General features: G+C 39.2%; 1 protein-coding gene across 2 annotated transcripts; it reads left to right on the top strand.

Moving 5' to 3' along the window:
* The first annotated feature begins 525 nt into the window (after nucleotides 1–525).
* Nucleotides 526–12,981, top strand: LOC139658343 (CD276 antigen). 2 transcript variants are annotated; one of them, XM_071536452.1, is made up of 8 exons: nucleotides 526–613; nucleotides 5,224–5,252; nucleotides 6,737–6,813; nucleotides 8,156–8,452; nucleotides 9,649–9,924; nucleotides 10,901–11,026; nucleotides 11,174–11,198; nucleotides 11,558–12,981. In XM_071536452.1, exons 1-8 carry the CDS (start codon nucleotides 608–610, stop codon nucleotides 11,604–11,606), a joined length of 885 nt encoding a protein of 294 aa, XP_071392553.1. In that variant the 5' UTR covers nucleotides 526–607; the 3' UTR covers nucleotides 11,607–12,981. The 2 variants fall into 2 exon arrangements, with proteins under 2 accessions (XP_071392553.1, XP_071392561.1); XM_071536460.1 differs by having other exon boundaries at nucleotides 571–613; nucleotides 6,746–6,813.
* The last annotated feature ends 713 nt before the right edge of the window (nucleotides 12,982–13,694 follow it).

The raw sequence follows: 13,694 nt of genomic DNA, 5'->3' as shown, positions 1-13,694 counted from the left end.
CAGTGCTTCAACTGTAAATACCTCAATATCAACAATATCAACAATTCTAACAACAATGTAATCAAAAGCCATTTCACAACAATTCAATTCAATTCAGGCATTTACACATGTGGTGAACAAACCAAAGAATGGCAGCAGAGATTTGTATCATATTATATCGTATCATAGCTCTTCTCTCTCTCTCTCTCTCTCTCTCTCTCTCTCTCTCTCTCTCTCTCTCTCTCTCTCTCTCTCTCTAATACCATTCACTGTGAGTTATTCCAAACAAATTATGCCAAAAAGCAATCACACTAGAAGAATATTGCGGAAGCCAACACTGTTGTTTTTGCGCTGGTAAACGCCTCTTCCCCTCTTATCTATCCCATTCTTTAGAAAACGCATGCCAAAATGTCAGCTGAAAACAGGGAAGTGTTTTTCTTTCTGACCTCTGTTGTATGACGTCTCCATACTCCCAAATGACTCACACACACACACACACACATACACGTACTTACACGTGCTTTACAAGAAGAAAAACTCCACCTCCACTCCACCTCCTCACGCAACAAAACAAAAAACTTTAAAAAACTTCATTCAGAGTTCAGTCTGAGATACAGAGAGAGAGCGCATGATGGTAAGAGTAGAGCTCAATTTTTCTTCTTTTGTCCTCTCACTGTCTCACTGAAAATGATACATGGTGTTGTTATGGCTATGTAAGTTATTATTTGCTTAACAATATTGTTTTTAATTCATTGTTTGTCTTTCATGCATAAATGCAATTTCTATTTCTGTATGCAAGAACTACAACAGCAAGTTTAAACATAGCTTACACATTCTCTCTCATACACTCACACGACAGAGAGACAAACTGAAACTGTCTTAGCTATCGTAAACAGTCTTTACAGGAAGAGGGGAGAAGCATGGTTTCAAGTGCCTGTGCTGTTTATTACTTTATTACTGCGGCATGCAGCAGACCACTGAACAACTATCTGCAATTATTTGAATAGATGAAAAACTGAAAATAAATGTCATGTAAGGTTTAAATTTATAAGTGAAGTGAACTGCGCTGCTGACATCAGATAAGCCTGCGCATCCTTATCACAAAGTCTATTTGTTCTCTGCAAAATCGGCTGTCTCACAATGTGCAACTGCCTGCTCATGAATAAAAAAGCACAGGCACTTGCTTGATTCTGAGCATGTGCTTGTGTGTTTGTCTAAGAGAGAAATAGAGAGCACAAACCAATGAGCAGAGGAAGAAGAGAGAGAGAATATTTGGGCAAGAGTGTGTGTGTGCTGCAACTGTGTGTCAGTGTCTGCTCCATGGATGTGTGAATTCTATAAATCACCACTATGAGAATGAGTTAGTGTTGACTTCATAGGTGGTTGTTTCATTTAAAGGATATCATTGCTGAGTGATCAGAATTGAAACAGTTTCTTTCTGTGGATGGCTGGAGGGATTCTAGAAGTGGCCCAGAATTTTTTTAAGCCTTACTTGTGATTATGAAAGTAACTGTCACATTATTTTCTGTTCTGTATGGGCACGATCGGGGTCCCCGATTTTGCATGTGCAACACTACACGTACCCAAGTGTAACCACAAGTAACCAACCATATGTGGAAACCGAATGCTCAAAATCACTGAAAGAGAAAAGTGTCTGCTCATGTTTTGGTTTTGGCTTGAAGAAAGTGAAGCTGGTACTGTAGGCCTACAATACCAAATTACCCTACCAAATACACCTCCACTGCCACAAGTCTCTCACCTTGCCTTGAATGAACAGTTTCACCCCGCAAAATGTTTTACACCTCTTTTCTTCTTTAACCACTGTGGGAAACAGTAAGCAGCAAATAGCTCCAACATTATGAAGACATGAAACTTGCCTGAGGCACATGGGAATGTCGTACGTATTTGGTTTTGTATCTGTCACTGCTTGCCAAAGCAAAACAATATGCTTTCATTTCCTGCCTTGACACTACTGAGCAGAGCACAGTAGGGCAGATGACTAGTACATTGTTCATGTTACATAATGTGGGAATCCCCAATCTGCACTAACTACGGCCTATTTGTTTAACGTCTTATCAGTACTATAACTATAAATAGATTGATAAAAAACAGTATGTCACTAAAGAAAGCAACCACTTAAACTTTCTTCACGTAGACCTTTAATTCATAGCACACTTAGTCATGGAAAACTCATGTTTTCTCTTTTGCAATTCTCTCAGTCTAACCCTCTGTTTCTCTCTTTGTGCAACATCATTCTCTCTCCTTTGTTCTCTTCATTCTTCAGTAAACAGCTACTCTTGCAAATCCCCTTGTGAGTCAGACACTTGCACAGACTGCAAAGGGAGATCCCACTTACTTGATGATCAGCAGCACAGCTTACTTTAAATGAGGGCTCAATTCAGTCTCACTGTTTTTTTTACGGTCTCAAATAATTGCAAATAGTCAGTGTGACTCGTATGCCTTGTATACCACATAGCTGGACATGTAGGGGTCTAATCACCTTAACCACAAAAATATGTGAATCATTCTATGTAACAGTATATCCCTTAACTACAATGACATATTACCAAGTAAATCTTTCTCCCACATATCTCTCACTATTGTGTAAAAGGGATGTCAAAACTATAGCCACCAAAAAATGAGCGTAAATCATAGTACTGATACCATACTTATGTTTTAACTTTGCTGAACCACATGAAATCGGGAAACCCATGACAAGCAAACAAATTTGAGGGCATGTCTAAATGCAGTCTCAGTTTAACCGCTCTTTCTCCATAAACTGCCTTAATGATCTTAAATCATTATTGCAAATTATTAATTTTACCCAGAAGTCCTACATCCAGGGGTACATGTGGTGTCAAGTAAGTCTAGTGCCTCCACAGTAACTAACTAGCGCAAACCTCTGCCGACGCTGAACATCATCTCCAAACGTGCAAAGCTGCAGCCTCTGTAACGGTTTATATTTGTTTATACCGTTTGTCTTCTGGGTTTGATTTTCCAACAAAATGGCACGTGAATGCAATGCTGTTTAGCAGCCAACTTGGAAGTACCAGGTGTTGGACTTTCCCACCAGCACATGGACACAGCATAATAGTGTGGCTAATGAACAAAAATAATGGCAGTAGTAATACAGTAGAAGAGTAGAAGTCGATGGATAGAAGCATGGCTGATATTCACTGCCAGCATGTAGCGCGGTTTTTCAACGCATGAATGTAATATTTTGTTAAGCAAATCTCTTAGTTACAACAACGCTGTGCTGCCACAACACATCCGTGTTAACTGGTGGAGTTTTTAAAGTCAACGTAGGGTCACTCACTCCAATCATGCAGACCCACCACCCCACCTAAAGTGTTAGTGCACTTGATACAGTATGATACTCAGACAACATCTGTTCCTCTGAAATCACTTTTCCTGATACACAGCACAACATGTACAGTAATTAGATTACTATGTTGCCCCTGGGGATTTCCTCAGATTTGGTGTCTGGAAACTATGTTTTCACTCATTTGGCTTATACTAATGGTGTTTCCCCGGAAACCTTCTTTTGCATTAACATTCCTTTTCCCACGGTGTGCTAGCCAGGTCGGTTAGGCAGTCGGTCAGTCTCCTCCTTCTTCTTCTTTTTTATTTTTAACAGTTTAAACAGTCAGTCACTCATCTGCCTCTTCACTCCACTTTATTTCAGTGTGTCATAAATTTAAAAGGAAAGGAGTTTTTACACTTTTTTTTCACACTGATACACTAATTTAAACTAACATACTGATGCTTTAAAGCTGATACTTTCAGTATTGGCCCTTAGTCTATGAAACCAGGGAACGGTCTATTTCATAGTGACAAATGATTAATTCTCAGACTGTCTCCATGACTTCTCCCTGTATGCACAATGAGTCATGGGTTCTTAAAAATCATTTAAGCCTGTGTTCCAGAGGAGAGATGTATTCTCACGCTGACACCCACACAGCGTGAGAATACATCATGTGAGGACCCACTAGAAAAGGTACGCCATTTTGTGCTCTGAATCACAGTTAAAGAAGTCAAGGTGTAGACCATTTCATAGAAACTGGTGATAACCTCAGACAGATGTCACTGTCAGCCTCTATGCTACAGCCTTCCCTCATACTGTTGGGAATATAGAGGGACTTTCCTCCAACCTGGTGTTTGGTGGGAACTCTTTGGGTGTTGTCCTTCAGGAAGACTATTAGATCATTTTCCTATTCTTTACTTACTTTATTTACTTACTTACTGACACTGAATGTGGAGGGCCCGCAAGATATTTTTAATTTCTCTTCCTTTTAATTTTTGTTTGTATGTGAATTCAAAAGAGAACATGTTCCTGTATGAGCTGATTTAAATAGATTATTTATTGTCCTCTTAGAGGAAATTTGTTTCCACAGGCTGTACACATACAAAAAATTTAAAACTACATCCAGCAAATACAGAGACATAGGGGGACATAGAGCCAGTCACCAAAACAACATAGCCCTACAGAGGGGGGTCACAAGAAAACATTCACAAAGAGCATAAGTCCGTTATAGATATATAGGGCAGTAATGGCAGAGGGCACAAAGCTCTTGCTGAAGCGTGCCTGTTTTACAGATCAGGGATCTGTATCTCCAGACAGATGGGAATAGGGTGAAGCATGGGTTGGCTGGGGTCGTGTGCTATGGTAAGTGCTCTACGAGTGGTGGCAGTGTCAAGAGCTGGGAGGTTGGGAGTAGGGAATGTATTTTTAGGTAATTCTGGTAGTATATCAATAAAAAAAGAGAACATGTAGCTTTCCCTACTGGCTTTGCAAATAGACAGTGCTACATTCAAATCAGGGGTGGCTTGAGAGGAAGCGAAAGGGGAATGGCTGTTACAGCCCTACAAAGGCAAAACAGCAGTAACTACTATTTTCTGTTTTAAAGGTCATAGGTCATGACTAGGGTTTAGACTTAAGGAAAATGTGAGAAACAACAATCTACCTGCTCATCATCCCAACTGCTAACTTCGAGCAAATCTCTCACTGATTAAATCCAATACACAGGAACAGATGATTGTTGCTTATTCAATCTGTCTGCTATCACAAGTCATTTAACATTGCTGCAGGATTGTTTTATAATGAACTTGTCATGCCAACAGATTCCAGCCTGTTGAGTACACTGATTCAAGCGCTATGAAATGAAATGAAATGTAAGGAAAATCAAATGATTATGTCCTCGATCCAGTCCATCACAGTGACAACCTTGTCTATCTTTTCAACAGGTGTCAAGGAGTAAACTGCTGTGTTTTCTGTAAGTACAGCTCACGTTTGCTATTATGTCATCAAGCTTTTGAGATTGTGGCACTGCTGTTTACTGATGTTATGGCTCACGCCTAAAGTATTTGGTTTTTCTTGCCAGCACGCCTACATCTGCACTGGTTTCATGTAGAGTAAGAGATGATGTCATGGGGAGTGAAACAGCATGACAGGAAAAGCAGACTCAGAATGAAAAGGTTGAGCAATCTTGTTCAAGTCAGCATTTTGAAATGGTCATTGGGTCATTAGGTGGTGCTCGTAGGATGGCTGCTATAGAACAATCAGGAATTTAGTCATGGAAATAAACGTCTGTATGATCCATGTTGTTACTATGGAGAAGAGATCAATGTTGTGCATTTCAGTGGTAGTTTTGTTGAACATTCCAGCTTTCTGAGTCACAGGCCCCGTCAGTACAAATTTCACCATAACACTAGAACCAAAACTCGGTCTAACTGTAAGTCAACCACAAAAGATTACCAGGAAAGAACCAGAAAAGTTCTTTCTACCTTTTATTTTTCTGTGTCTAGAATTTTTATTCAAAGATGCTGGTTTCAACATTGCAGACAGCAATACAGCTGGGTTCTCCCCAGAATGTTTAGTTATATATTGATTGGTTGCTACTGTGATAGTGTTAAATCATACCACTTCTGAAGTAATCCTTTATAGATTGGTTGACTGAAAGTTTTGCAAGGTGACAACATTATTCCCAAGGAGGTGGAGCCTTAGTATCACATAGTTTGGGACGTAACCTCAGAAGTAAGACTTTAACTTTATGATCCTGTATAGCTCAACAGCACTAACACTGCCTGGGTTAAGGTCCTTGTCCTAAAAATGTTTGAAATCAAAGTTGACCCAAAGTATCTCAAAGGATTATGATATTGAGAAGAATTGAGATTCCTTGTTCCTGCTTTAGTCCAAACAGCACTCAAACCTTGAGGAGACAGAACCTTGAGACAGTTGGCAGTCCTTTCACCATTAGAAAGAAAGACTGTGGGTGACACAGGAGAGAAACCTCAGGCAGATTTGATGCTCAGCCAGTAGGGGCTGTATGGCTCTACAGACCTATTAACCAATTAACCTTTTAACCTAACCTATTAACTGTCTCTGAGAGCAGAAAAGACAGTTTAAAAGTATTGCTTTTGTCGTGATGTAATTTACTGAGGGTTGAACTAAGAGTGTGTGTTCAAAATGGTTAATGTGCTTCTGTAAAGTCAGGTAAGCAACTATGTCAGTGTGTGTGAGTGTGTGTGTGTGTGTGTGAGAGAGAGAGAGAGAGGGGGGGGGGGGGTTAGCTAGCTATACCTAATAGAAGACAAAATAGGAAGCCTATAATATAATAATAATAAGAGAGAGAGAGAGTGTTTGTGCGTTCCTGTTTGGCTGCCTGCCTAAATGTGTTTATAAATGTCTCTGTGTGTGCACCCTGGTTGCCTGTGTAACCATGTCAACAAATACCTAATTTGACTGTTGTCTTCCAAGAAACCCCAGGTGCCCCTCCCAGGTGTTGGCTTGGCTGGTTTTGACTCTGACGTTATACTTGTCCCTATCTATCGCAGGTAAGAAGTTACTTCCTACTAGTGACATCAGTGTCAGAAACTCACCTTGATCTTATCTTAACAGCTCATTGAAACCTGTTGTTTACCTGAATAGAAAGTTTTTATGTGGTTGTTGATGTTATGACACAATCTAAACAATATAGGTAATCTTTGAGGCATTGTCACCGTTATTAGACAGTGATCCACCAGGATTTTAAACCTAATCTAACCTAATTGAATTTTACATTTGTAGGGCCATCAAATCTTGCCCAAACCTTGTAGATCATGTCCATGCCATCATTAAGACAAAAACCAGTTAGTACAGTAGGCCTACAGTAAGTATTAAGAGTGAACTATTGTTGATTATATTTGAGGTTGTTGTAAAATGGTTGAACATGGAGGCCATGAAACACCCATAATCAAAAACATTCTCTTTTTCTGCCACCTTTGCTGTGAAATCCATATTATATTCAAGGTGACAATAAGAAGCACAAAGCTCTAAGCTCACTGTTAGCTCACTTTTGATGGTATTTTTGGTGTATAGAAACTATTAATCATGGAAGGGACACCACAAGTATTGAGGTTCAGATAAAAAAGGAAAGGGCAAGCAGGCTGAAGAGGAACTGAGATTAGTCTACAACGTCATAAAGTAGAAAAACGTAAAGTCCTGACCTTCACACCCACACAGAATTGAATACTTGAATTTAATACCCTGTTTACATTATGTTGATTTGAAACCAAAGCTCTACTCATACTTGGTGAAGTTAGGTGATTTCATTGTTGGTTTTATTATCTGGCCCATGTAATACAACGGTTTGAGTCCGTAATACTGTGAACAACTTTTTGTCTCCTATTGTTAAGTCTCTTAGTGTTTTTTTATATTCCACTTTGGCAGAACAATTTCACTTTTTAGCATGTATACCTCCATAGAAGCAATGGCTCATTCCACCTCCAATATTGTGTACTTGCTGGCCTATAAATGTTACTACCGCAGGCATTTTAGATGTGCAGTTCAACAGGACCAAATGAAAACTCTCTTAGGATGTAGATGCTTCATTTCTGGCAAGCATACAAATAATATGTCTTCTACTTAAAGAAATGTCACTGTAAAGCAATTTTTCCAGCCATTGTGACAAATGTATATTTTTTTTATATTTCATAATTTATATATCATAGTAGCCTACATTTGATCCTGGTAGCACACCAAGTCATTAATTTGTCATTAATTTTTCAACCCATTAATTTGTCCCTTTCAACAATCTCTATTTCATGATTTTTTTTCCAGAACTAAATGCTTTAACCCTAACATATTAACCCAAACCCTCATCCTCTGACCCTTCACCCTGCCTACCTTCCTCTGCAGGTGCTGCTGCTCAGATCCAGGTCACAGGAGAGGTTGGTGGGAATGTGACCTTCCTCTGCCCCTCCGACAAACAAAGGACGCTGGCCTTTCTCTACTTTCAGAAGGGCTCTACATTCATGAATGGCTACCATGCTAAAGGGATACGTGAATTCTCGAACAGAACCCTTGTGAACCCCGGCGAGAGATCTATGGCTCTGAAGCAGTTAAAAGTCTCAGACAATGGGGCGTATACATGCCATTTAAAATACGATGGCAGCAATGATGTTTCTGAGACTGTCATACATCTTAGTGTCAAAGGTATGATTCTGTGTTTATTTTTTAAAGATAATAATATATATCCTGCCTTAGAGAGCATTTCTCACCAGTCGTTAACATCCTCCATGGTTGCACCCAGCCTCAAGGTTTAGTAGTTCCTATGAAATGGATTAGATTAAGGCGCTAAGTAAGAGTAAGCAAGCTTTATGATTTGAAATCTAGATGCACAAATGAGTTGGACCTAATGATAATAAACAGCTTGTTTCTTGTCTGCTACAAGACCGATTTCACAATTCAGAAAATCGGTAAAATGTAGGCCATCTACAAAATTTCTCTACAAGTTACCACAAAAAAACAAACAAACAGAAATTTCATAAGGGAGTGAGGGCACTTTGGGAAATGGGCTTGACATTCACCATGGTTGGAATTATCTACTGAAGAAAACAAGAAAAAGTGTGTCGCACACTCTAGCTCTATAGAAAATACACAAGCACAGCGATTACAGCCTGTTTAGCTAATATACTGCAGTGATTGAAAGGAAGACCAGGGGATGACGCAGCACAAAGTCCATGCCCTGGATTTGAACACATGGTGTCATTAGTATGAGGCATGTGCCATCTGAGCCAACAGGAAAACCCAGAGATGGTTATCTTAAAACTTGATAGCGTGTCACTGTCTGAATACATACTAGTGTTAAATTGTAACCGGAGACGTGCTCTCTGTTTGAGGTGAATGAAACATAGTCACCGCTATAAGTCTCTTTAGTCACAGAGAGTTGTTTGGTAAGAGATTGCATTTGAGGAAGTACGAACTTGACATCAGAGCCCTTACTCAGCCACAATAATTTCTGCTCCATTTACATTCACAGTTTAGGTATTTCGCTCATGGCCTCATGTACACTACTTATAACAAGTGCAAGCGGTACCATAAGTTGCTTGGGATCTATGACAGATGTTAGACAAAATCTGACATTAAAAACTCAATTAAGCTCAAGTGAAGAGAAATGAAGTGAAGTGAATTGGAAGTGAAATGAAGTGAAGTGAAGTGAAGTGAAGTGAAATGAAGTGAAGTGAAGTGAAATGAAGTGAACTGAAGAGAAATTAAGTGAACATTCATATATCACCATCATTGTGACTAACCTAGCAATGAAGAAGTCCAATCCCATCAAGCCAATATTCAGAACAAGAAAAACTTTGCATTTGTTAATCAGCTCTTTCATCTCTCTCTTTCTTCCTTAGCCACCTACAGCACACCGGCACTATCAGTGTTCTGTCGTGATGGCTCTAGTTGCCTGGCAACGTGCGCGTCTCATGGCGGGTATCCTAGCATGAATGTGACGTGGAACGTGAACGCCACCAGCCAGTGGTGGGGAGTGGTGAACAGCAGTAAAGAGACCGATTCGGACTCCCAGTTGTTCAACAGCTCCAGCACTGCATACTTCAACTGCTCCCACGGGCCGCTGCAGTCCCTCAGCTGCTCTGTGGGGGGCGTCACCTCAGAGGAGCACACAGTCTGTGAGTATTGAACCCATGGAGCAAGTTGAAGGCCGGAGCCAGTCTAGCTCACAGGGGTGTGTGAAGTGCGATGGAAAGCCTTTGGCACAGATCCCCTTTGTTAGATACACTTTTAGGGAATATGTGAGGGAACGCATTGTTTTTAAAATGTAATTTATCTGCTCACCAATCTTCCTTGTCAAGTTTACATCATCATTATCGTCATTACACCTCTCTCACAGGCTGAAAGTTAAAATGGGATTTCTGTATAGCAATAAAGCCTGTTTTTGATGCCTAACAGAAAAATTATTGTACAATCTACAATCATGTCTGTCTTTGATTATGGAGACACTCTGTATTCACATGCTGCCCCTTCCACGTTAAAACCACTTGATGCAGTGTAGGCTACAATAGCGCTAAATTTCATACTCACCACTGTGTCCTGTATGAAAAAGTGGGATGGTCTTCTTTGACAAAAAGAAGGGAAATGCATTGTGTTAATTTACAAGGCTCTGCTAGGAAAATTACCCCTCTACCTCTCTCAATGAGACTTCCAGCTTAAATAAAGGAAAATAAATTACCATTCATCATTCATTAACTTGAAATTTATCACTAACCTAACATTAAGGACACAATAATGTGCAACAAATCAAGCTAAGGAAGATATTTTTAATATTTTAATTCTAACTTGATAGTTTACTAGTAATTACTGAGTTGTTTACTTGTTTACGTAAAGAAATTTAAATGAGACAATCATGATTCAGAAGGTCACTATAACCCTAAATTACTCAATAAATGATAAGTTCTTACCGCTTCATTATTCTGAAACCATGCTGTAGGTCAGGAGACATAATGGATAGATTATTTTGCTTCATAATATCATAGGTTATTCAAATATTTACAGGTCAGTATTGATAGATTTGATAGATTTGATATGTTTTTGACAGTATATCCTTTATGACCTTGATGTTTTGTATATATTTGTTTTCATCTGAAGGTGAACTCTGGTTTCCACCTGAGCCTCCCGTTTCTTACGTGACAGCCATTTGTGCAGGGGTGGTTGTAAGTGCTATTTTGGCAATATTGCTGTTGTACTGGAAATACAGAAAAGGCAAATCCCGAGGTAAGGACATAAATTAGGTTTGTCTCAATACCCATTTTACACATATTTGCAGTTCTGTTTGTGGGCAGAAAAAATAGATGTCAATATAATAACGACTGTATAGCAATGCACAAAATCTCATGGCACGTTCTTTATGTTGATTTCCAGGAGCGATGGGAGCTAGGAAGCTAGAGTAAGTGCATGTTCACCAGACAGTCTGAATGATGCATGATGATATATGGCATATTGCCATCGATTCAAATTAGGCTACAATACAGCAATACCACACAGAAGTAATGTGCATTAGGTGGAACACATTGCTTCCAGCAGTGATGGAAATTTGTAAATGGAACAAAATCTCTGCTGATAAGCAGTGCTATAAGACACAATTGTACAATTGTAATGAAAAAATACTATTAGCTATTGATGCAATTACCCATCTACATTGCCCTAAAATGTTCTTTGTACAACGCTTTACACTCACAATCTTGCCTCCATTAACCTTCTTTTCCCCTTCCTCCTTCCTCTCTTTCCATTTGTCATTCTGTGCAGAGAGACAATTGTTCTGAAAGGAGAAAAAGGAGAGGTAGAGGCACCTTGAATACTTCACCGGTGGAGAAGAATCACTGAGCGGTTCCGTTGTTGGGACCAAAACACGTTTGCGTTCTACAAACTAGAACTCATCTACTCAACTTCACCTCACTCAAGTTGACTTTTCTGATTGTATGGCCAGGAACGGGCTGGGACTGGGTCAACCCCTGCTGCAATGTGCAGCTCAATGGGGACAGCATGGTACTAATGTTCCCAGTGGGATTCAGTCCCACTGGGAACCACAAATACTTTACATGCAGGCACTTATGATGTTAAGTGTTTTAGAAAGTATTCACCAGCTTCCCCTACTTCTGAATACAGTGTGTCAGCCAACTTAATAGCTTCCCCGCTCCCTACAAAAATCTTTTGTAATGGTTTTACTGTTTTGGGGAGTTTCTGAGTCATCTGTGGTCAAAATTTGTTTGTGTGTGTTAAAATTTATTGGTATTATTGCACTTTAACATTTCCCATGAACACTGTCCTGAAGTAGCTTATATTTTCAATTTAGTGCACGTATCTTTACTGAATGGTCAGTGACCAATATGACCCTGGGGACAGAGTCAACAGTATTCACTTGTTTTTGTTTTGAAAACAAAGGTTATTCATCCTATACATATAACACATTGTTGATTCAGGTAATAGTATTTATATTTCATTATGTGTCCAGGCTCTTACTTTTGAAGTAATTTTGCCTGTCGTGGGAGCTGTAAAAAACTAATGAATGACAGTTGTGATGGCCACTGAATTCATATGGAGATGGGCATGCTACATTTGATTAGATAAGATATTTAACATCAAAAACTATGTGTTGTTTAAAAGTGAATTTGTACATTATCTAGACCCTACAATGTTTTCTAAGGAAAGGATTGTCATGTACATTGTAAAAAACCCATTGAAAAACAGACAGTGTTTGTTTGCAGTGGAGTTTCCAGCACATACTGAATACAAAATGGGAAAATACATTTTCATCGTTTCTCTAAATTGTTGTTACCTTGTTTAATCCTGACCATTCAAGTCAATCGGGTAATGGATTTCTTAGTCTTTTCCACCCCTTTTTAAATGCCATTGGTTACTTGATTTCCAGTTGTCAAGTGAATAAGCTTTTTGTCTGTTATTTACTCTTTTTCTAAAATATTTATTTGTTTTTATATTTTTTTCTGAATAGTAAATTATCTAGTCTTTTTGTTAGTGTTTTACAATTTACAACCCCCAGCAACACAAGGTACAAAACTCTGTGCTTTATTTTCTAACAGTGTACATGACATTACTAACTTGGCTGTCTGAATGTGTACTGTGGGTAAGATGGCTTCTGTTATTCCAACTTCCTTAGAATTACCCAACTCTCTGAAGGGCTGCTTTCATTTCCCAATAATAAATCTGTCTAGAAACTCTTCTTTGTTCTATTTTTGTAGCTTTGAATTGTTTGGCATTCAGTATCATTTTGCAATACCTAGGCTTCATCTCATCCAAGTATTTGATACTGAGATTTATAATCAATTACAGTTGTGTATTTTAAATAGCATTGTGTTGTGGAATAAATTATGGAGTCACTCAGCAGAATACACTATCAGGACTGCTGGAGTTAGGTGTTTGTGTATGATGGGCATACAGAAATACACAGGCAGACAGTTAGGGAGACAGGAAGGAAAGAAAATAATTCACACTGGTCAAGAGCTTGACAGTGGCTTTCAGTCACTGAAAGTCCATCCATAAACATAGAGCTCTTAAAAACTTAACTCTCCATGCTTGAGTTTTTTCAGATGCAATATCTATTACAGCCACTAGATGTAGTACTAACACCACAGAGCAACAGGGAGTCGCCTCCCCTGGCTGACTGGCAGAGGCCTGGTTAGTGCTGTGAAAAGCTGTGATTGATTCACAAAACTTGAATGGCCAGAACTGGCATTTGGGGTCCCCTGTTGTGAAAACGGGGTCCCTGGAAAATGATCTACAAAATACTCAAATTGCTGTAATAACATCTGAATGTTATTTTGAAATGGAAAAATGACCAACTGCCAACAGCTTTTGGATGACACACAAGCCACTATGAAAAATATCCAGCCTCACTAGCCTGTACACATTTGTCAGGAACTAGCCT

Source organism: Centroberyx affinis, unplaced genomic scaffold, assembly GCF_046629955.1.
Source record: "Centroberyx affinis isolate AG114_WGS23_722 - 3 ecotype Tasmania unplaced genomic scaffold, CSIRO-AGI_Caff_v1 ptg000187l_1, whole genome shotgun sequence".
Taxonomy (NCBI): domain Eukaryota; kingdom Metazoa; phylum Chordata; class Actinopteri; order Beryciformes; family Berycidae; genus Centroberyx; species Centroberyx affinis.
Note: the sequence above shows the minus strand (reverse complement) of the source record. Positions and strands in the feature narration are given on the sequence as shown.